Below are 22899 nucleotides of genomic sequence, written 5' to 3'. Positions count from 1 at the left end.
CCTACTTGTACTTCTAAAATTCCACGTGCACATCCAATGAAAATAAAAATTGTTTAACATCAGCATTTAGACACTAACACTCATACGATACAGGTATGAAAATATGTATAATCTCTCAAATGTAAGATACAAGGACATAAATTTATATATTATATAATTATGAACTATATAAATTAACTTTATGTGCACAAGTATGTTTCAGTTTTTTTAACAAAAAGATGTTTCTCATGATTGGTTAAAAAAGATTTGTTTCTTATTTTTATAATTATAATACAAATTTATATAATAAATTTGAATTATTAATTAATAAGTTTGAGTTTTTAAAAAATTAATATATTTTTTTTTTCAAAAATTGTAGAAATTCAATAAAATATTTTTTTAAATTGAGCACTTCATATACGTGTCCTATAAATATTAATATCTAATATGTGTATTCGACGTTGACACATCATTTAATAGACATATTCGAATCTCATATAGACAAACTAGCAGTAGTGTGTGGATATGCATTTTTTAATTTTTTTTATTCTTACTGGCTTTTAGATTTTGAAAACAATAATTCTTCTCTATTAGCGCGTATTTTGAATTTGATAAGAAAAGGGAGTTAATTAATTATTTTAGAAGAAATGAAAAAAAAGAAAAATTGAGAAAAGAATGATTCAGGTCCCGGTAAGTCAACCAAACCTACCCACTTCAACAGGAATGATCTAATTAGAAGAGATGAAAAAGGAAAAGAAAAGGAGAGAGACAGAGAGAACCGCGGCTTCTTTCTCGTGGAATGGAAACGTGTGAGTGATGAGAGAATGAACGATCAATCCAAAAATAAAAACAAAGAAATTCTATTATTGTTTTCGTCGTTATTATTTTCCCTCGCTGACTCGCGCTTCCTTTGATTCGGTTCGTATACTTTCCAACAGCATAACCAAAGCTACAGGTTGGATCCGTTCCAACATGTAAGCATGATCGCTAGGAATCTTCGTTCGTTCGTTCGTTCGTTGTTGGTTGATTGATTGATTGTGAGAAGTTTTTGTGGTGCGGAATCCTCCGGCGGCCGCCATGGAAAACATTGCCGCGCAGCTGAAGCGCGGCATCTCGCGGCAGTTCTCGTCGGGGTCGCTGCGGAAGAGCATGAGCAGGCTGTTCACGCGGCAGGCCTCTCTGGATCCACGCCGGAACAACCAGCGGTTCAGCTTCGGGCGGCAGTCGTCGTTGGATCCGATACGGCGGAGCGCCGAAGAGGAGCAAGCGGAGCTCACCGTGCCCGAGAATCTTGACTCCACCATGCAGCTGCTCTTCATGGCGTGCCGCGGCGACGTCAGGGGAGTTGAGGATTTGCTCAACGAAGGCATCGACGTCAACAGCATCGACCTCGACGGCCGCACCGCCCTCCACATCGCCGCCTGCGAAGGTCACGCGGAAGTCGCTCGGCTCCTCCTCACCCGCAAGGCCAACATCGACGCTCGCGATCGCTGGGGCAGTACCGTAATTTTCTCTCTCCTATATTCCGTTATTAATTTATTATACACTTATTTTTTATATTGTGATTATTATTAATTTAATTTAAGTGCACTGATAACTGTCAGCTTGACTTGTGAGGCACATTTCCCATACTTGTTCCATAATTTTCGTTATGTCTCTCAATTATTTTTGACCTTTTAGTATAATTAGCTTAAAATGTAATATAAAATGTTTCTCACTTTTTGTAAGGTTTGTTAAAAAAAAACATTAGATGGTTTAAAAAAAGTTGAATATATTATCTATTTATGTTTTAGACATTTCATGTTTCTCTGTGTTTGGTGTCCCTGCCTCCTATACTTCAAAGATATTGCATGTGTTGGGTCTGGTCATTGTTTAAGAGAAATTATTATCTAATCTTATACCATCATGTTATTTGTAGTCCCAGCTAATTCTTTTTTTATAGACCACTAGTTTCATCAAAACTATCAACATCTTATCAACGTCTATTTATTTTATTTAGATATTTTTTTAGTCAGAGTACTAAATGGATATTACGACTATGAGCTCACTGTTCAATTACCTTTTTTTGTTGGTAAATAATTTAGTCAATTCACAGACAATACATCTAGTAATAGTAATGGAATTTTAAATTTTGGAAAACTCTTCGCAATTAAATTTTTTAAATATTAAAAATATATCATGATCATAAAAAATTCTTAAATTATTTATTATGCATCCAAAAAAACGTTTACTGAAATCACAGCGAATCTGAAGAATTATATTTTTATAATAATCACGAAAAATTTGAAGAGTTTTTTCATATTGTCTAGAAAAAATTATGATAGGAAGGACTGAATTTTGACTTGAAAGATAGTTTATGTGAAAGCCAACATGACACTTGCCTACAAATGGAATACATGGTTTGCAGGATTCGGCATTTCTAAACCACGAAATGCTCGGTTTCGATTTTGTCGCAGATTTGATAATGGAAAAAGGGCATGGCAATTAAATCTATTATAATCATAATTTTAAAAACTGTGAATGAATCAAAGTAGTGTTTTAATGATTTATAGGATAGTTATTGTAAATTAATTTAATTTAACATATAAATCTTTGTAACTGCATAAGAATGTAAAAAATATTATTCTCTTAGTACATTTATATTAAATTATTGCTTTAAGGTTAAAGTTGATTTGTTTTTTGTGTTAAGTGGTGGTGGATGTGTGGATGTGCAGGCGGCAGCTGATGCCAAATACTATGGAAATACAGAGATTTATTACATGTTGAAGGCTCGTGGAGCTAAAGTGCCGGTATTGTGCTACCGTTCTTTGTTTGTTATGGATCAGTAAATGGTGGTAAATATGTCGGATAGAATTTAGTGACTTACTGATTAATTATCTTTGACGTGTTTAGAAAACCAGAAAGACTCCAATGACCGTTGCAAATCCTCGAGAAGTTCCGGAATATGAACTCAACCCGTTAGAGCTACAGGTTCGGAAGAGCGATGGTATTTCCAAAGTATGTTTCTCTTTCTTTCTTTCGTTGGGAACTGTGATTAAATATTGTTCACTTGGTTATATTTTATTTGATTATTTAATAGTTATGGTTTTTCTGGGATATTATTCAACTGGGGATTCCACCCGGTCATGGTATTTATTAAAATGCAAGTTGATAATTGCAATTGAGACAACTACTCTGACTCCGAGGGACCATTTTTACTTTAAAATTGATCAACTAAGATAATGTGCATATGCTGTAAAATTTTGCTCTAGTAATGTAATTTGCATGACCAGTAATGTGTCATGTGGTGTTTATTACTGCACGCATTAAATATTTTACCATATTTCGTGCCCTATGCACTGGGCTCCCTTTGTTAACCGTCTGATTTTTTATTCTTTTCCCCCTATCTTTCATTTCTAATTGTTGGTACCTCATGTGCTGATGCTTTGTGTGATCGAGTTCACGGATCTTTAAACATATGACATTTATAAAGCTAAACAATGATGTGTGTTAAACTTGTTTGTATAGTTCTTCACTGCTGTTTGATCCATCTATTTTCAGGGAACATATCAAGTAGCTAAATGGAATGGCACAAAGGTTGCAGTGAAGATACTTGACAAGGACAGTTATACAGATCCTGATACCATGTATGTATATACCTTTGCAATCGAACATGTTTGTGAGAATGGTTGTATGATATGCTTCTTGCCAATCAATCACGTTGTTTGATGCTGCTTGGCTAAGTTCCTGTCGGACTGCATATGTCATTACTTTTCACTTTGATTTCTGGTCTTGTAGATGACCCGAATTGCTGTTTATTTGTTTCTATACTTTATTACCCAACCTTGGCTCTAATTTTTTGCCATTTCAATAATTCACTCAGAAATTCCTTCAAACATGAGCTCACGTTATTAGAAAGGGTGCGACATCCCAATGTGATCCAGTTTGTTGGAGCTGTAACCCAAAATATACCTATGATGATTGTGCGTGAGTACCATGCTAAAGTAAGCTTATCCTCTCTATCCCTCTCTGTCCTCGCAGAGTAAGTTTCTCGTATGATTGTATCTAACTCACTTTTCTTTGTTCATATCAATTTTGATTTTTCAGGGTGACCTGGCAAGCTATCTCCAAAAGAAAGGGCGTTTGTCCCCATCAAAACTTCTATGTTTTGCTCTCGATATTGCTAGGCAAGTAACCATTTCAAGGAACTATACGCATCTTTGAAAAAAAATCATGTCCTTTTCTTGCTTTTATTATCTCTTATATGGTTGTTAATTTCTAAAAGGCTCCTTAGGTCATCTTAGCTTTCTAAGTTTACAATGTACTAATTGATTATAAGTTTATTGCAAATTCCACTAGATTGTTTATCCAAATTGTCTTGATAATTTGTTGTTGGCAGGGGCATGAACTATCTTCATGAATGCAAACCAGATCCGGTTATTCACTGTGATTTAAAGCCAAAGTAAGATCACTTAATACAATCTGATGTTTAGTTATGACTGAGTGCATTTTGAATTAGATTTTTTTCTCATGGGATTACTGTTCCTTTAATATATGAAATTTCGGTAAGGTGCCAGAAATATTTTGCTGGATAATGGAGGGCAATTGAAGATAGGTGGATTTGGCACTGTGAGACTTTCTCTAATCTCACCTGATGAAGCAAGGCTGGTGCAGCCTGACCCTAACATTGATCTTTCAAGTAAGTTTTGAGTATTTTCAAAAGAAATTTGTTGCATTTCTTCTCCTTCCTCAGTGTTCGGAAGGTTTCTATAATCCAGCGTCCTATTTTCTAGCATTAAGATTCAGTTTAGTTACAACTGGCTGAACATATCAGATTTGTGATTGCAATAGGAATTTCCTTTTCATGGATGAATTATACCCGCTAAAATTGGATATGACAACTCTCTTTAGCTGCCCTAAGCTTGGGTTTTAGGCCACGAAAAATGATAAAATACTGTCTAGGAACTTCTTTTAATTAGTTCCTATTACATCTTAAGTTCAATATATACTCTTTCAATTATTCATTGAGAATTCTATGTCAAAACTTGCTGGACTTAAGGGGATTGAGAGGGAAATTTTGTTCGACGGTCCATCATTTGGGATATGGAAATTTTTTACAGTGCACATACCTCCATTTGATGATCTTACACAGGTTTTTTTGTACAGTTTTAAGGTTTAGGGTCTTTTTAGACAAACTTCATATTAACTTTTTGGAGAGAAAAATAAGAAGAAAAATAAATTAAATGAGTTTCTCTAAAAGTTAAAATTAGTTTTATGTATAAGCTATTTTCTAGAGGCTATGTCATGTATGGCTTTTCTAAGCTTTTATTTTTTTTTAACCTGTGCATAAACTAATTTAATTTATAAAAAGAATTATTTCGTTGTTCTTTTTAATTTTTCTCTTCTAGAAATCTTTATGGAAAAGCTTGTCCCAGCAAACCCTTAAACCCTTTTCTCTAAACTTTTTTACTTCTGGATATGCTGCATTTATAGTGTGCTATGGAATGGCTGTGTTAACTGATGCGTTGTGCACCTTCTCATTTCCATGATAAGCCTTGTCAATAGAATGAGTCTAACAAGATATACATGTTTATTCTGTATTCTTTATTGTTAACTAGGATATTAGACAGCCCGGTAATTTTTTGTTGTTGTAATGAAGTGTGCTTGAAGATAGTTGCTGCTACATATGAATATCTGTTTATACTTTATTTTGTTATAAATGTGTAATTAGTTATGGGATTTTGGTGTAAATCAAAAATTGGACAATAAAGTGGGGAGTTTTCTTTAAATAACGGTTGAGATTTCAAAAAGTGAAACTACCATTATGATAAACATTTACATAGAAATAACTTAACACTTGTTGAGTAATTTTCCTCATTGATGATGGTTTGATACTTGTTCCATCTCTAAACCATGGTCCCTTTGCCCAACAAATACAAAATATATATAAAAGAAAATGCATACTTTGTAGAAAAAATTGTAAAGAAAACGGACAAGCATTTCAAGAAAGATTAAGCGATATAATTGCAGATTAAAATTTCTAAAACAAAAGTATATTTCGTGGTTCTATAATGATTTGGTTGTATTCATTGCAGGCTTGTACGTGGCACCGGAGATTTACAAAGATGAAGTATTCGATAGAAGTGTGGATGCATATTCTTTTGGTCTCATTATATATGAGGTACCTGATTTTTGTAACACATAATAATGCCGATCTGTTATGACGTTTCGTATGTCAGATTAATTAGTTTACAAATTAGTTTCCTCTTGGTAAGATTCTTGTTTTTATTGCTTCGTGTCAGCCTTTTGCCTTTAGAACATGTGAGTTTTAAATTGAACAGTGAGGCTTAGTCTAATGCTCTCCAATTATAAGCTTTAATTTTTAGCTTAGCTGTATGCACTCGATCTACAGGTTTTTTAGAGTTGAGATCACGAGTTGATGCTCAGAAGGGTACGGGCTTGAGTTGGGTGCCGAGGGGAAGGATGATGAATTTGACAATATTTTCTTCACATTTCTTCGGATGTTTTGTCACGTTGTAGTTCCTTAAGATGATGCACTTCTATTTTCATGAAAAATGCTTTGTAGATTTTCTAGATTCATTTAATATTTTTGAAGTTTAGGATTGTCTATTGGTTGATCACTCTATTCCTCATATTAATTGTCTATTGGTTGAAATTCAACACTTTCTTCTTCAATTTAATATATCATTTATGGACCCAGATGTTAGAGGGTACACATCCCTTCCATCCCAAGCCCTCGGAGGAGGTGATGAAAATGATGTGCTTAGAGGGGAAAAGACCGACATTCAAGATCAAAACAAAACATTATCCACCGGATTTGAAAGAGTTAGTCTATTTTAAACTTAAAATCAGGTCTTCAAGCTTCAGTTTAATTTAGAAACGGTCTAACTATCGTAGTTTATGCAGGTTGATTGAGGAGTGTTGGGATCCAACCCCTGTTGTCAGGCCAACATTTTCTCAGGTCATAGTACGGTTGAACAAAATTGTTGCAAATTGCTCAAAACAAGGATGGTGGAAAGATACTTTTAAGCTTCCTTGGTATGTTTCCTAGACTGAATATATCCTTGTAAAGTTTTATTTACTTGACTGATTGTACCTTGAAATGCCAAGAATCAACCATCCCTTGTTGTACGTGTCTGTGGTAGGGAGGCTTACCTCAGACCATTTTAGTTCAATTTTATCAATGCTAGTTGCGAAAATACTAATATTATTGTTGTACTTGTTGATGAACTCTCTTTGCTGACTTCAAAACTTGGCACTATCATGATACATTTCAATGCTTGCAGGAAATAAATAACAGGATACATGCTACGTGGCAAAGAGGACATCAAGTTCAGGTGGCATCCTCAAAACCAATTTGTGAGCTTCGTATTGGTGTTGGTGTACCATTGCAACAATTAATAACTTGAGAATTCGAATAATATTAACCTGAGCTTGGATTTGAGCGTGAAAATGATTTTCCACGGTTCCACCCGGCCCACCAGAGGTTCTGGAACAGCTCCTCTCTGTACAATGTACCATAAACGACATAACATTTATTCTCAGAAATTTTCTAATAAAAGTGTGTTTCTATACTTATGGATGCACTACTATGTGCTTCTATTCGCATCATCATTTTGCACCATATATGTTGTGTGCCTTCTAGGGAATCTGGTTTTTGTCCCTCAATACTTTAATTAGATGCGCTTGAAATAAAAGCTGAGAAGTTAATCAGAGCTCAAAGTTTATGTTTCTAACTAATTGAATTGAAAATGGTTGATAAAATCAACTATTTTATGGACAAATGTAAGATAGTAACAAGGACAAATAGTTACTTCCTGACAACTTGAAATTTGATAATTACGTATTTAAAAAATAATTATATATTTCTTTTGACATTTTAATTTATTTTAAATAATTTATCTTTTTAAGAATTAAATAATGTTTTTATACTTTCATGTATATGTTTTTATAAATACCATAAATATATTCGTATTATTTTGTATGATTTTATGTTGCAAGAAAACATTTCATGCTTTAGTTAATTAATTTTTTTCAAAATTAACGTACTTTAGAAACACATAATCAATCTTGTAGGTAAGGTTTGTAGTGGGAAAGAAAAAGAAGATGTCCGTAAAAATAAAGAGTTAGAAGAATGAAATGGGAAATATATCTATTTACATTCTCTTGAAAGAGAAACGAGAGAAATAGAGATAAAAGGCGTTACTTTTAATGCAATTGAGGTTCAAAACTAAAGTTACAAAATGTTGGTTCCTATTTTGGTGCATTAGAATGTGTGATTCTGTGTTTACTGTTATACTAACGATTTATCAAACTGGTACAAAATAATTGTGCACTACACTTTCTCTATTTTAATATTGTAGTCGTAATCTAAAATTTACGACTATCATACTAATATTAAATCACAACTAATGGTAGTTGGTTAATAAATAATGTTTCGATAAACCTTTCTAGAAGTCTCATGAGAGAGAAAGAAAAAAAATAGACTTTTCCACATAGATTAATTTACTCATACACTAATGTGTGAAAACTATCTTATATAGTTTCTATAAGTTCATGTTTTAAATTTATATATAAATTAATTTTAATTTGGGAAGGAATTGATTATTTTTTTTTCGATCCTTCTTCATGCCAACGTGTTTGTTGATAATTTTTTTGAAGAAAAATAGTACTATTAGGTATGGATAGTTTTACTGAATAGAGGAACATATATATAACTTCTGTAAGCACATAACAATGGAATTAAGAGTTTTTTTTTTCTGTGCGGATTATATCAGTAAAATAATAATATATGATTTTAATAGGATAGAAATAATAGGATAAATTTAAGAAAAATTTATTGTTAATTTTAATAAGATATCAGATATTTTTTTATTTTTTATTAGGTAACATTGATGAGAGTACATCTTGTTTAGTTCAGTAAGAGCACAATGATAATAAATTTTTAACAAAGAATTAAGATTAAGAATATAAAATAAAGTTTATTGTATTTCTTATTGTAAGAGTCTTCACTTATTGTTAGATGGACTGAGACTATTAAAAAAATAATAAATAATTATATTATAATAATTTATAATCATTTAGTAGGTTATAATTAAATTATAATCTATGTGTCTTGAATATTATATCAAATAATTAATTATTGGTATTTTATTGTAATTATTATAATTATTATAATTGAATGTATATAAAAAAAACATCTTGAGATCTCTCCAAACTTCCGATCTGGCTAAAAACAAGTTTTAATACCAGTCTTTAGTTTGCCTTTTGCTTCATAATGTCCTAAGCAGCAAGAAATGAAAGGGTAGAAAATGAAAAAAGATGTTAGTAAGAAGGGCAAAAGTGGAAATAGAGGTCACGAACAAAACACCTTAAACCTCTTCACTACTTTTCTAACACCCTAACTCCTACAAATCTTTCTTTCTTTATTTTGTTCCTATTCGCTCTCCGTCTTCCTCGCCCGCATAAGTAAGCTCAATCACGCTCTCGCCTTTCACCCATCAACCGAATTCCCACTCGCCATGCAATAAACAAAAAAAGAAGATCTAAGGAATTCGAAGTTATTTATATTTTGTAATAGAACAAAATAAACATTCATTTGATCGTTTCTTCGATCTTTGTTTCTCATCTTCTACTGTTGCTTTTCGGAGGCCAGTTCGAGAATGGCGTCGCGAGCGATTCTCAGAAGGAGGAACACTGTCATCCATTCATACGTCAATGGCAGTTTTTCGTCTGTTCGTTATCTGGAACATGCTGTAGCTACGACAACTCCTCCGATTCCTTGTAAGCACGGAACGACGCCGTATAAAGACTTATGGAATCGATTTGGATTAGGAAAATTCGGGAGTGCGGTTCCGCGTGAGAGTTTTTCGGGATTCAATGCGCCTATAGGTGTGCGGTGGTTGACGCAGCCGGCGGCGGCGAAGAATCATGAGCAGGAGGAGAATGATGAGGCAGTCGCGAAGAAGCGGAAAGAAGCGTCTCCTGAGGAGTGTGATCAGGCTGTTGAAGGCTTGACCACTGCGAAGGCCAAAGCCATGGCGAAACGGTCGCAAGAGTCGCAGAAGGAAGTGCAAAGCGTTTTGCGGAGAGTGTGGACTGCTTTTTTGGGAATCGGTCCCGCGTTGCGAGCCGTGGCATCTATGAGTAGGTCCGCGGTTATTGTTCCTTATATTAAACGAGTTTGGATTTACTGTTGAGGTTTTCATTTAATTTGAAATTTTAGATTGAAGGTACGGTTGTGTTTCGAGTATGGAAATTGCAGCTGAGGTTTTGAAATTATTATATTTTGGCGGCGATTGCTGATGCGGATTGAAATTTGAAACAGTGATATGTTTATTTGTTAATGGTTGGTAGTTTGGTGTTTAGGTTTGCTAGTACTTGCATTTGCTGTTTAAAATTGTATTTGATTTTTTAAGTTGAAGGTATGTTGTGTTTAGAGTAAAGAAATTGCCGCTGAGACTTTTGAAATTCTAGTGTTGTGCTGCAATTGCTGTTGCAGAAAGAAATATGAAACAGTGAAATGTCTGTTCGTTAATTGATGGCGAGTTGGTGTTTAGGTTTTGCTAATTGTTGCATTTACTTTTGAGAATTGCATTTGATTTTAAATTGAGCTTATGCTTGTGTTTTAGTTTGAGTGTAAATTTTTTAGCTAAGGCTTCTGAATTTGTCAGAATGAAATTCGAAATAGAAATGTTTATTCTTTAATTGTTGGTGATTTGGCGTTTTGGTTTGTTGATTGTTGCTGCTACAGGGAGGACTGGGCAAAAAAACTGGTTCACTGGAAAGGGGAATTTGTGTCTACGTTGCAGCATTATTGGTTGGGTTCTAAGCTGCTTTGGGCTGATGTGAGGATCAGTTCCAGGTTGTTGTTGAAGCTTGCAGGTGGGAAGAGTCTCTCCAGAAGGGAACGGCAGCAACTGACACGGACTACTGCCGATATCTTTAGGCTAGTTCCTTTTGCAGTTTTCATTATCGTTCCCTTTATGGAATTCCTCCTGCCTGTGTTTCTAAAGTTATTCCCTAACATGTTGCCCTCCACATTTCAAGACAAGATGAAAGAACAGGTAATAAATTATCAAGAATTTTTAGGCCGTATGCTGTTAGTCCATCATTTTTATTTTATTTTAAAAAGCTATCAAATTAGAGAGAATATTTTTTAGAAATTAAAAAAAAACTATTCCCTTCTATTCCAAAACCAAACTTCCAAAACACCTTAAACATCAGCATCTCTGGTTACAAATTATATATGAGCTAATGCTAGTACATGCTCTATGTTTTCTGGTGGCCGCTTATTTTCCTAATTCAGTTAGCATGAACGTGTGGGATTTGATTGCCCACCGTAGGTTGTTTGTGTGACTCAGTTGCTCAATGTGTAGGAAGCATTGAAAAGGAGACTCAAGGCAAGAATAGAGTATGCAAGGTTCCTTCAGGATACAGTCAAAGAAATGGCAAAAGAAGTTCAGAACTCCCGAAGTGGAGAACTAAAGAAAACAGCTGAAGATCTTGATGAATTTTTAAACATGGTTAAAAATTTAGTTCAAGCAATTGTTTTTATATATTTTTTTCTGAAGTTTTTCCTTGGTTAGTCATTTTGTACCCTTTATTTCCTTTCTACAGGTTAGAAGAGGTGCAATTGTCTCTAATGAGGAAATTTTGGGCTTTGCTAAGTTGTTTAACGATGAACTTACTCTAGATAATATAAGCAGGTCAGTCTCCTAACCTTGTTTGACTTCAATATGCTGTTTTTCTCAGTTGTGAGGTGGTATCATGACTTCCATTGTCTCTTTACTGCTTGTAGGCCACGATTAGTCAATATGTGCAAGTACATGGGAATCAGCCCTTTTGGCACTGATGCATACTTGCGCTATATGCTAAGAAAACATTTACGAAGGTACGATGCATTTTATCATGCAAGTTTACTGTTTGATACTATTAATGCAACTTGGGGTTTTATCTTTTTGTAAAGCATTTGGGAAAACTAAAATAAATCTCTAATGATAAAAGATACCTTGTTATTTGAAAAGATTACCTCCCCTTACTATCATTAGGGTAAAAAATAAGATAACAAATAATCTTATGCATATTAATTATTTAAATATAAGAACAAAAGGCCTGAATACAATAAAAGTATTCCTGTATGTTGTGGCTACTACGACTATCACAACCAAAGCCTTGTCTTGACTGACAGGTTTGACTTCATGAATCAAATAATGTCATTGGGCTCAATCAAAGATAAAATTCTTCATCAATCCATTGATGCAACCTTTGGTACTCAATTGGGTTGGACCTATGTTTGGATTGGAGTTTATTGCACTGTTAACATTTGAAAACTGGTATCACCATGCATGATTAATTATTTAAATTTTTAAAAGAATTATTTTAGATTTAATTGTTTAGAGAGGAAATTTATATAGAAAAAGAAAAAACAGTAGAGGAACTATTTCCTTTACTCATCATTTTGGTCTGAACGCATTACAAGCCATCTATCAAAAACTTTTGATCTGCAAGGAAATGGTTTTAAGACCTCAGGCCTGAACTCCACAAAACTACCACTATGGCCCTAAAATATTTGGTACAGATCTAGGTTTGAATGTAGTTAATTAACTCTTCAAACTGCTATTATCTGCTGCTGCAGCATACATTTTCTGGTGTTATGATTATAATAGTTTAATTAGCATCATTAGTGACAACAACCCTGAAAAATAGTTTTCTTTTTCACCTTTTAATGCTATATACTTAAATTTACCATTTTACTCGACATACCTAGTAACTGTGTTACTTGCAACATGTCCCCCTTTTGTTAGGATTAAGGAAGATGATAAACTGATTCAAGCAGAAGGTGTGAATTCTCTTTCAGAAGCTGAACTTCGGGAAGATTGTAGAGAGCGAGGCATGCTTGGGTTGTTTTCTGTTGAAGAAATGCGCCAACAGGTTATACTGGCATAATTCATGAAAATTTGTTCTATTTGAATACTGGATCTTGATGAGGATATTAAAACGTCAGTTTTCTTTAATATCAAATGTTAGCTTGGTGTTCTATTCTAAAATTTGCAAGCCTGCCTTTACAGCTTCGAGATTGGCTCGACTTGTCTCTGAATCACTCAGTGCCATCATCCCTTTTGATACTTTCAAGGTAATCGACTAAGTCTTCCTCCCATGGCAGGGTTAAATAATAAGTTAAAGAATAAACCTGTTTGATATGCATTTTGAAATCTCACTTGATATCATTTATAGGTCATTCACTGTGTCAGGGAAATTGAAACCAGAAGAAGCTGTACAGGCTACACTTTCTTCTCTTCCCGATGAGGTCGTGGATACTATACAGGTTACATCCTTACCCTCTGGGGACTCTGTCTCAGAGAGGAGGAGGAAACTGGAGTTCCTTGAAATGCAAGAAGAACTTATTAAGGTAAAGTATGGGTATGGAAATGCATTGCTCTTGATACTTGTCCTGTTTGAAGGTATCTTTGTTGCATTAGGAGGATATGGTCAAAATTATTCTGTTTATAGTGTTTGCTATTTTCTCTGGTTAATATGAGAAGAATGAAGAATCTAGTAAAAAGTACTAAATGATCAGTGACCAAAAAGGAATCATGTGTTTTTTTTGGCAGAATTCATTTTTAGTCTGATTAGTCATTTTAACAAATAAAATATTGGGTGTTGATATGCTAGAATTCACTATATAGTTCATTTTCTAGGTATAAATGACTATTGATGAAAATTAAGTAACTTTCGTTTGATCAATGATTCTATGTTTCCAATAGTGCAATACTTAACAGTATTACAAATAAAATGCAGGAGGAGGAGGAGAGACAAGAGGTGGTGCAATCAAGGATGGAAAGTAGTAGTTCCAGTCAAGAAGATAAGGCCCTGAAAGAGATGAATATTTCTACAGCGAAAGAAGCTCACCAACTCGCTAGAGACAGAGCAGTGGAAAACAAAGAGCAGCTGTGTGAAATTAGTCGTGCATTAGCAGTTTTAGCTTCGGCATCGGTGAGAATTTGATGTCTAAACCTTCCACTTCCTTCAATTTGGTGAACTGCTTTTTGATTCTGCAAAATGTATACTAAAAATAACATGTAAGCAGTTTAATGTGTGCTTATGTCTGTTGGCAGTCTGTAAGTACAGAGCGTGAAGATTTTCTTAGGCTGGTTAATAAAGAGGTATATTTGAACTTTCTGAATTTATCATTTTCTTTACATCTTCTGTAGATTGCCTTGAATATATTTTTTGGGTATGCTAAAGTTTTGATACACTATATAATATCATTTGAAATTTGTTGTGCATGCAAGCACATTAACAGACGTTTCCACCTTTTTAAGATCCACGTCTCTTCCTTTTTGTCTAAAACGAAAAAGATGGAGTGCTAATATCTATCAATGAAGGCACAGGAAAACAAGAGTAGTATAGTATGTGTCTGTATAATGAATAACTTTCTATAAGATGAGTTTTTCACTAAATCTTACTTTTGATTGAAAGTATGTATCATACTCTTAAATTTTATATTTGTCTAAGAACATTTTAGACTCCATCGAAGCATTAAATTTTTATTTATTATGATTTGCAAATAAGTAAAACATTAACCTTTATGACATTTAAAAAAAAAAAATCGATTGGCTTTGAATGGTATGCAGAATAATTTGTGATATTTCAAGTACTCATTTTTTCTTGTAAGAAGTGTTGTGCAACCGTACTGTATCAATATTTTTTTGGTGTTACTGGCAAACCCAGACATTTTTTGGTAGCCGGGATAGTCAAAGACAAAAACAAACAAAAGAAATTAATTTTACAATTTTATTTACATAGAAAAATTCAATAATATTACCTATAAACAATTTCATATATTTGATATTATAAATTAATACTACTATGAAATGTTTCTCTCTCTCTCTCTCTCTCTATCAATGTATTCAAACAAACATTCAACAAATAATTCATCTGACATTGTTAAAAGGTAGCCTTTTTTATAATGTGCATTGCATTTTGAATTTGTCTTTGTATTGTGACACTGTAAATTGATCGCCACTCTGTGTATGACTGTATATATTTAATCCATTACCCATCCTTATCATTGGCTGTTTTGTTTTTGTGCAGATAGAACTCTATAATAGCATGGTAAAGGGTTCAGATGGTGAAAAAGATGCCTTTAAGGCATATAAAGCTGCCCGAGAGGAACATGACCATGCTGCTGAGTCTGGTGAAGGGGATAAGGTGTCATCAGCACTCATTGGGAGAGTACGACCCACGTCATTTATCTATTATTAGGGAAAAACTAGAAACTAGTTTTACACTTCAATTTGTAATTATTTAAAATTTGTCAGGTTGATGCTATGCTTCAAAATCTCGAGAAGGAAATCGATGATGTGGATGCTAAAATTGGTGACCGTTGGAGGCTTCTCGACAGGTGTGCACTTGTTTCAACGTTGTTTTTTGGGAAAGGGGTGGGGGAGGAGGGAGGGTTATGCTAATGTTTAGGCTATAAGTGACTTGGCTGAGATGGTTCCTATGATCAAGTAGTCTCTAAAGGGAAATGGTGCCTTCTTCGAGCTAAGGCTCTTCAACATTGTGTTTATATTGGTCATGCTTTGTCCTAATCTTATCAGATAACATGATACATATATGTAGTTTCATACTGCATTTGCATAAGAATGTGGTTTCATATCAGCATCTTATTGCATCTACAGCCTCAACAAAATTAACTTATTAAGAATTCAATGACTTGTCACCCTGTACTTATCTCTCTCCCGCCTTTTCTGTTAAAATATAACTGCCAAGTGATGCTGTTTTCAATTTCAATTAAGGCTTTTCACAATTGATCAATTTCTCTGACGGCACTATTTGGTTGTGCTTTATAATCTATTTATGAAGGATTTGTGTTATATTACAATTTAATTTGTGTTGTACTACAAGAGAAAGATGTGAATACATTTTCATTCTATTCTAGTTGATAATGATTATAAGTTGCTGCCATTTAAATGACAGAGGTATAGTTGTCTGAACTCATTTTCCAAGTTGAAAGCTTAACAATCAACTCCAATTGGGAAGAATACATTTCCACATTTGTTTTAAAAGTTAATTCATGTTTGGGATGACAGTGTGTGATTATCATTTCACAAGATAAATTTGATCGGTCATGTGCATGATTTCTTATTTGCTACCCATGCAAATTTTGTACTTTATTAGGACAATCTATGTTTGGAATAACTTCTGTGCATATATTAAAAGTTGTTTTTGGCCTTTTTGCAGAGATTATGATGGGAAAGTAACTCCTGAGGAGGTAGCCTCTGCTGCAATGTACTTAAAGGATACATTGGGCAAGGAGGGTATCCAAGAACTTGTCAGCAATCTTTCCAAAGATAGAGGTCTGTCATTTCTATCTCACGCATAAATTTAATACTTTTCCCAATCTTATCAAGTCATCATTTTGTTTGCTCTGTAGTGTATTTGAAAATAGTTTTGTTTCTTTATTCGCATAAAATAAATTCTAGTGAAATATTCTTGGAATTTCACCTTGGAGCAATAGGTGAGTGAACAGTATCTCAGATAGATCAACCAAAAGTATTGCTCTGAATTTTAGCCGGATTGTTAGTCATTAAAGTATTATTCAGTAGGTTATAAAACTTACTTTTAAAATGACTGCTTTTTAGATGTTACTAAACAAGTATTTGCCACTTCTTAAATCTTGTGTTACCTTTTTCATTTTAAAGTATGCGCCTATTCAAATTGGTCTCCAGTTAATTAGTTTACCCTGCCAAGTTATCAACTTTGTAAACAATTTCATCAAGGACTGTTTTCTATGAACTTCCATGAACTGAAAGAACACAATTTCCATTTCCTGGGGGCAAATTGTATATTAATTATTTTTTTGAATAAAGTATATTAGCAAATTGTTTTGTCAATATTCTTTGGGGTCTTTTGTGTTCCCGAGCAAGTTGGACTAAGAAATTTGTATGTTTTGAAGTTATGGGACTATAATATACTCAGTGACGATATCTATCAAACTTCCTATTTATTGTGAAAAAAATCAGTTCACGAATACTGTAATTACTGATATAAATTTTTGTCGGTACAGATGGGAAAATACTTGTTGAGGACATTATTAAGTTGGGCAGTTGGAGGGAAGATGGTCATGTACCTGAAGATGGGACCAGGGAGAGTGTATGATCTGTCATTTGACTTCCAGAGATGCATATTATTTGAGTTTCATGCCACAAAGAATGTTGCGCAAATAGACTCTAGGCCATTCGAATTTTTCAGCCATTGGTTCTGTGTTCATGTATTAATAAGTAGTTCAATTGTAGCAGTCAGATTAAAAGGAAGTGTGTGCAAGCTCTGTAAATTTATGCCAGCTGAGCACACATATACGTTGATTTACACATGATACGACACTTAGGCTTTATTGCCATGCATAACTCTACTGAAATTATATTATTACTTCCGTGAAATATAAGTGGAACACAATTATATTAACATAATTTTTTAGTTTATAGCTTAAGCACACATAACTGTACTTAAAGCAAGTTATTGAAAGAAGTAAAACTCATTTAATATAACAAAATCATATTCTTTTAGGTGAGGTTAATTACATGGATTGCATGCTGCCAATTCAACTTCGTTAAAGTCCAAATCCTTTGGAATATTTAACTTGAGATCTATCTCAACAACTTGTCTCAATGTCCTTGTCTCCTATTTGACAATATGCAATTGACTTCTTTCACTAGTGCTTTAGATATTGTGCCTAAATCATCTTAGTTGTTTCTAGGTTACATCTTAATTGTTTCTGTTACTTTATCATGCTTCTATCTTGTGCAAGGCATTTCCATTTATTTCCATCCTTTTGTATTTTACTCTCAGGTAGTTTTGGATTTAGATTCATCGGTTGTATTATTATGAAATTATTTTAGGCGTTGGAGTAGCAATTCAACAAATAAAAATGTTATTTTACCTTATATAATGAATTTTGAGTTGAAACGATTGAAGTATGAGTGTTTGATTATTGGATAATTGTAAGTGGATACATTAAACTTCTAGATAATGTTTAAAATGACTGTTAGTGGATTCTTGGTATGGTTGGAATTTTGCTGCATATTATTTTTCTTATATTTTTGTTTAAATGATATATTTTCTCTAAAAAAAATGTGAGTGAGTTAAGTCTATTTTGGAAAGTTAGGGGAGAGTTTATTTCATTTTACCTCTAGAACACCGTTATATTATAATTCTAAATATTGAATGTCTTAAACTTTACCCAAATTATATGAGATTATATGAGATTGAGATTTCTATATATGTTTAAATAATTTTAGTGTTAATTCTAACAATACTTCTAATAGAACTTCATTTCTCATAGATATATATCTATTTGTATAGATCTATAGATTTGTGAATGTAAGAAGGGATTTAACTGGAATTGTAAAAAAGGGACGAGTATTTTAGAAGATGCAAAAAGATATATTCTTAATAAATATAATTTATTATATAGATTTATGTATGGTCTAGTTTAGATATATATTTTATAAATGAATGATGAGATGGAATGATTATGATTTTCTTGTTATTAAAAACTTAAAATAGAGTTGTTGTTTTTATTATATTAACATCTTTATTCCAATGAATTACTCTAGTAATTGTGTTTGTGATATATTTGAAAAAAGAATATCTGCTGCTATTATACTTAATATAATACTTAATATAAGAGTACATGTTTATGTATTTTGAGGAGTTAAGCTTGTAAGTCAATAAATACTTGATTGAAATTGAGTTTATTTTATTCATTGAATATATATAAGTTTAAAATTTATTTTAAATTAATGATAGTTTTATAAACCCTGTGTATAGTAAAATAGTACAAATTGATAATACATATAATAAAAGAAAATTTATAGTATGTTGAGTGTTACGTTTAAATCAATCAATTTCACATCATTTGGGTCAAACCAAAGAGTAAAAAACATGTTTTAAAAATATTTAATGGAATAGTAGTTATTTTAACTATGCGATTATTTAGACATGACAAACGAAAAATATAAAAATAAAACAGCATGAAGAAATATATTGAAATCTGATATTTTATTGTGAGAGACGAAAAACTTTAATACACGTGATTAGATTATATTTAAATATACAACATGAAAATTTTCTACACGCTTTTTAATAGATTATGTGATCATTAAATATTTTTTAATTTTCGCTGTCTCTATATTATTGTATGACTCAAATTTATAATTCTTATACATTGAAATTATAATTATTCTCACTTAATAAGAGCATATGAAGCGAAAAGTTATAATGAAATTATTAGTTAATTAAGCAAAGACATACTTGTGATCTATTTTTACATATGACATATATTTGGTTTTAATATTGAAATATTAAATGAGTGGATTTTAATAGTCAAATTTGAATAATTTTCGTATATTTTTTTTTCCATATATTTGTTTTTGGAAGGTCATAATTGAAGTTACAAAATATTTTAATATTTGTATACCATAATGTGATTGGAGTTGTTAAGTTTATATATTAGATACACTTTGGTTGTTCATCTTAATTGGAACATGACTCTATCTAATCAAGTTCTAATTAGACTTATAATATAGTTTTAGAAATGTAATTGAAGAAATCTTAATTAAGATCAGTAAGCACTCACAAATTAGTGGGTTCAAATTAAATTAGGAGTGATTGATCTGAATTGATAGAATTCAGGATATTGATTAATTGCCTAAATCATTCTAAATTTATTTTGGAATTTACGATTTTTTATCAATTGCAATCTCAATTTCGTGAATATAAGCAGGTATTATGTAACTGATTTTGAAATGAATATGTATGAATTCAGAATCTTGAGAAAAGAATGATTTCATTATAATTAGTTGAATTTACCCTAATTTTGTATGACCCCTTTTCTGTTTAAATTTCTATTTTAAATCCTCTTTGATTATTGAGTTTCGAAACAATTAATTTGTACGAGAGAACGTAATATGCATTTGTTTTATTATTAATCATTTAGATGTCAATGTAAACAAAATATTTAAGCAACTAATCAGAATAAACCAAATTTTAAAAATACCATCCTTGACAATTTGCTATTATTGAATTACAAGTATAAATAAACCCTTTATAGCATATAATTGATATTTGGTAGATATCAACTAATAAGAGAAAAGAATAAGAATTTTTATGTTGATAATCACTAGATTACCACTAAAAAAATAATTTTTTACTGAAATAGATTAATTTTGAAAGTACATTGTACACATCACAGTTGCATTTTTGCCAGTTTTCAAACTAATATTTATCATATTATCAAAGTTTAGGATTTTTTCAGTTCAGATTATTTATGAATTCATTTATTCAGATTATTAATGAATTCATTGATGTTGTGGTGTGAAGTACCACCCTGAGTCACTGCTTCTATGGCCAATTTCTTCCATTTCTTAGCATTAATCCTGAGTTCTCTTCCAAGGTCCTTCTCCATAACTAGCCTGATGCAATTCTGAATCTCTTCTCTTGTGACAATCCCATTCTCATTTTCCTTCACTCTGATTCCCACTTTCCACACATCCTCAACAAATTTTGCTTTGGTGGGTTGGTCAGTCCACTGTGGTAGTGCAACCATTGGCACTCCCAAGCACAGTGCTTCAAGAGTTGAATTCCATCCACAGTGTGTGAAAAAACAACCAACAGCTTGGTTTGATAGCACTTCCAATTGGGGTATCCAATTAACTATCAAACCCTTTCCACATTCATCAATTCCCTTCTCCAACTCCTTTGACAGGTTCTTTCTAAACAAATCAGGAATTACCCACAAGAAGTTGAAACCAGTTCCCATTAGGCCTAATGCTATTTCCTCCATCTGCTGTGAGCTAAAGCAAACCATGCTGCCAAATGATATGTAGATAACTGAGCCTGCACCCTTTTGTTTCAGCCAACTAATTGCTGATGAGTCTAACTCAAACAGATTCAGAACATTCTCTGTGTCATTTGGGACTGCCTTGTCCAAGTGAAAGGATGGAACTGTTGGCCCAATTGTCAATAATGGACATAGCTTTGACATGGAATCCACCACCTTCTCATAGGTATGGAAAATTATGAGACAATCACAGTTCATTTTCATTTTACTAGAGTTTGAAAAAAGAAGTGGTGTCTTGGTGCAAGACAGAAATAATCTCATGATTTAAATAAACATCTACAGAAAAACTTGCATTTATATTATAAGTAAAGACAATTGAAAGATAGGAGTCTAACTATTCCTATTATCTTCTTAGAGTCACCTTTCTCGATCAGTTGTTAGTAAACCAAATTAACGTATGTATCACCAATAATCTAGTTCTTTTCATTAGAAGTTTCTGATTACGATTTGAGAAAGTCGATTAATTTAAATATAAAAATCTCACAAACTCAATGACTAGAGATAAAATCATTTCATAATATATAAGAGAACATCTATTCAATTTATAAACTAGTTTTATAAGGTTGAGTTAGACTAGAAGTCCACTTCTTAATATGGTAACAACAAAACCATTTAAAAATGTTTATCCTAATGAGAGTTTGTTGGACTTATCAGGCCAATCATTATCCTATAAATATATAATCTCACATACGAGTTGGCAGATATGGACATGAAGAAGTTTAGTTGGAGATCCATATAGACTAGAGATAAAGATATTTTATAGTATATAAGTGGATGAAAATCTCAACTTATAAGTTGGTTTCCTAAAGTTGAATTAGGCTTAAATTCACTTTTTAACCCATCTTGTTAAGATTCCGGGTGGGAAAGGAAATTGTAATGTTCTTTATGGTTTATTTTAAGCATGACTCTTGGTAACTTTTAAGCATGTTTGAGATGAAAGTTTTGGTACACCAAGCATATACATGAGAATTAATATCAAACGAATAGCAGATTACTACACATTCCTTTGAATACGTACCTGGTCCTCTAGCTTGTAGAAGGAATTGACAAGAATGAGATCTGCTTTGTGGATGTTAGAAAATTGATTAATGACCAAGTGAAAATATGCAGGATAGAAGTCAGTCTGATAAACAAAGGCTGGTGTGTCTTTTAGGTGAAGCAAAGGAAGCCCTGGAATAGAGATTGGTAGTGATGAAATGGGGAGCTTTAGAAGTCCATGGTAGACACAGTAATATATGTAATTGACAGCACACATTTGAGTGAAAAAAGCAGCTCCAAATAACCCAAATTCTTTGGCTACATCCAACACCCATATCACCAAAGGGTCATAGACCACACAATCAATAGGGTGATCAGAAGAGTTGTGTTTGTTGATGACTTCTCTCAAGCTGTTAGACCCTACTTCTTGCATGCGAGACAAATAGGTTTCCACAGAAGCAGCTTCATGAAAACCAGCTTGGTCATAGCCATCTGATATGAAATCAAGTTGAACAGTGCCCAATAAGGATGAAGATTGAAGATGCATGGAGTTGGAAATGAAAATGGTTGTGAGCATGGTCACTTTCAATCCTTTGGAGCACAAGCGTTTGCTGAATTGGAGCATTGGATTTATGTGGCCTTGGCTTGGGTATGGAACCATTAACACATGTTTAGATCCACTCACTTTCTCTTCCATCTCTTCTTCTTCTTCTACACACACAAAACCTATAAAAGATAATTAACAATGGAGATGATGATGATCATCATAAATAGCTCTGCAAATTGAAATGAAATGTTGGGTCAATACTATGTACACCAATCAATCCTTCATACAATATCCATGGAGTTATTATAAATAGTAATAATAATAATAATAATAATAATATATATAGTAAATACTCTCCTTGTACTATTATTCTCTTCTCTTTCCATTTCAAAAATCTGTTTTTCCAAATTATAAATTTTTGTGTGGTTTAATATGACACACTATTTTCTTTATATAAAGATGAAAAATAAGTGATTTCAGAATGAGT

At 32.7% G+C, this 22899-nt stretch overlaps 3 protein-coding genes across 4 annotated transcripts; 2 read left to right on the top strand and 1 right to left on the bottom strand.

Moving 5' to 3' along the window:
• The first annotated feature begins 574 nt into the window (after positions 1 to 574).
• Positions 575 to 7590, top strand: LOC137812234 (integrin-linked protein kinase 1-like). Of its 2 annotated transcripts, XM_068614153.1 has the most exons (13): positions 579 to 788; positions 918 to 1482; positions 2694 to 2768; positions 2872 to 2976; positions 3520 to 3605; positions 3842 to 3962; positions 4066 to 4145; positions 4358 to 4420; positions 4536 to 4657; positions 6054 to 6139; positions 6680 to 6804; positions 6886 to 7017; positions 7266 to 7590. In XM_068614153.1, exons 2-13 carry the CDS (start codon positions 1057 to 1059, stop codon positions 7270 to 7272), a joined length of 1428 nt encoding a protein of 475 aa, XP_068470254.1. In that variant the 5' UTR covers positions 579 to 788; positions 918 to 1056; the 3' UTR covers positions 7273 to 7590. The 2 variants fall into 2 exon arrangements, with proteins under 2 accessions (XP_068470253.1, XP_068470254.1); XM_068614152.1 differs by having other exon boundaries at positions 575 to 1482.
• A 1651-nt stretch (positions 7591 to 9241) lies between these two features.
• LOC137812232 (uncharacterized) lies at positions 9242 to 17456 on the top strand. Its single transcript, XM_068614151.1, has 14 exons — positions 9242 to 10129; positions 10733 to 11045; positions 11358 to 11504; positions 11599 to 11687; positions 11780 to 11872; positions 12786 to 12912; positions 13050 to 13114; positions 13216 to 13390; positions 13780 to 13974; positions 14097 to 14144; positions 15076 to 15216; positions 15303 to 15385; positions 16228 to 16343; positions 17054 to 17456. Exons 1-14 carry the CDS (start codon positions 9642 to 9644, stop codon positions 17143 to 17145), a joined length of 2172 nt encoding a protein of 723 aa, XP_068470252.1. The 5' UTR covers positions 9242 to 9641; the 3' UTR covers positions 17146 to 17456.
• Positions 17457 to 20172: 2716 nt separating this feature from the next.
• Positions 20173 to 22836, bottom strand: LOC137812229 (flavonol 7-O-beta-glucosyltransferase UGT74F1-like). The gene is made up of 2 exons (XM_068614148.1): positions 21906 to 22836; positions 20173 to 21043 (listed from the first exon to the last, which is right to left on the bottom strand). The coding sequence occupies exons 1-2, from the start codon at positions 22560 to 22562 to the stop codon at positions 20321 to 20323; spliced, it is 1380 nt and encodes a 459-aa protein (XP_068470249.1). The 5' UTR covers positions 22563 to 22836; the 3' UTR covers positions 20173 to 20320.
• Between the last annotated feature and the right edge of the window lie 63 nt (positions 22837 to 22899).

The sequence above is a fragment of the Phaseolus vulgaris genome, chromosome 2 (genome assembly GCF_000499845.2).
Source record: "Phaseolus vulgaris cultivar G19833 chromosome 2, P. vulgaris v2.0, whole genome shotgun sequence".
Lineage (NCBI taxonomy): Eukaryota > Viridiplantae > Streptophyta > Magnoliopsida > Fabales > Fabaceae > Phaseolus > Phaseolus vulgaris.
The sequence above is the reverse complement of the archived record's forward strand: the minus strand, read 5'-3'. Positions and strand labels throughout refer to the sequence as shown.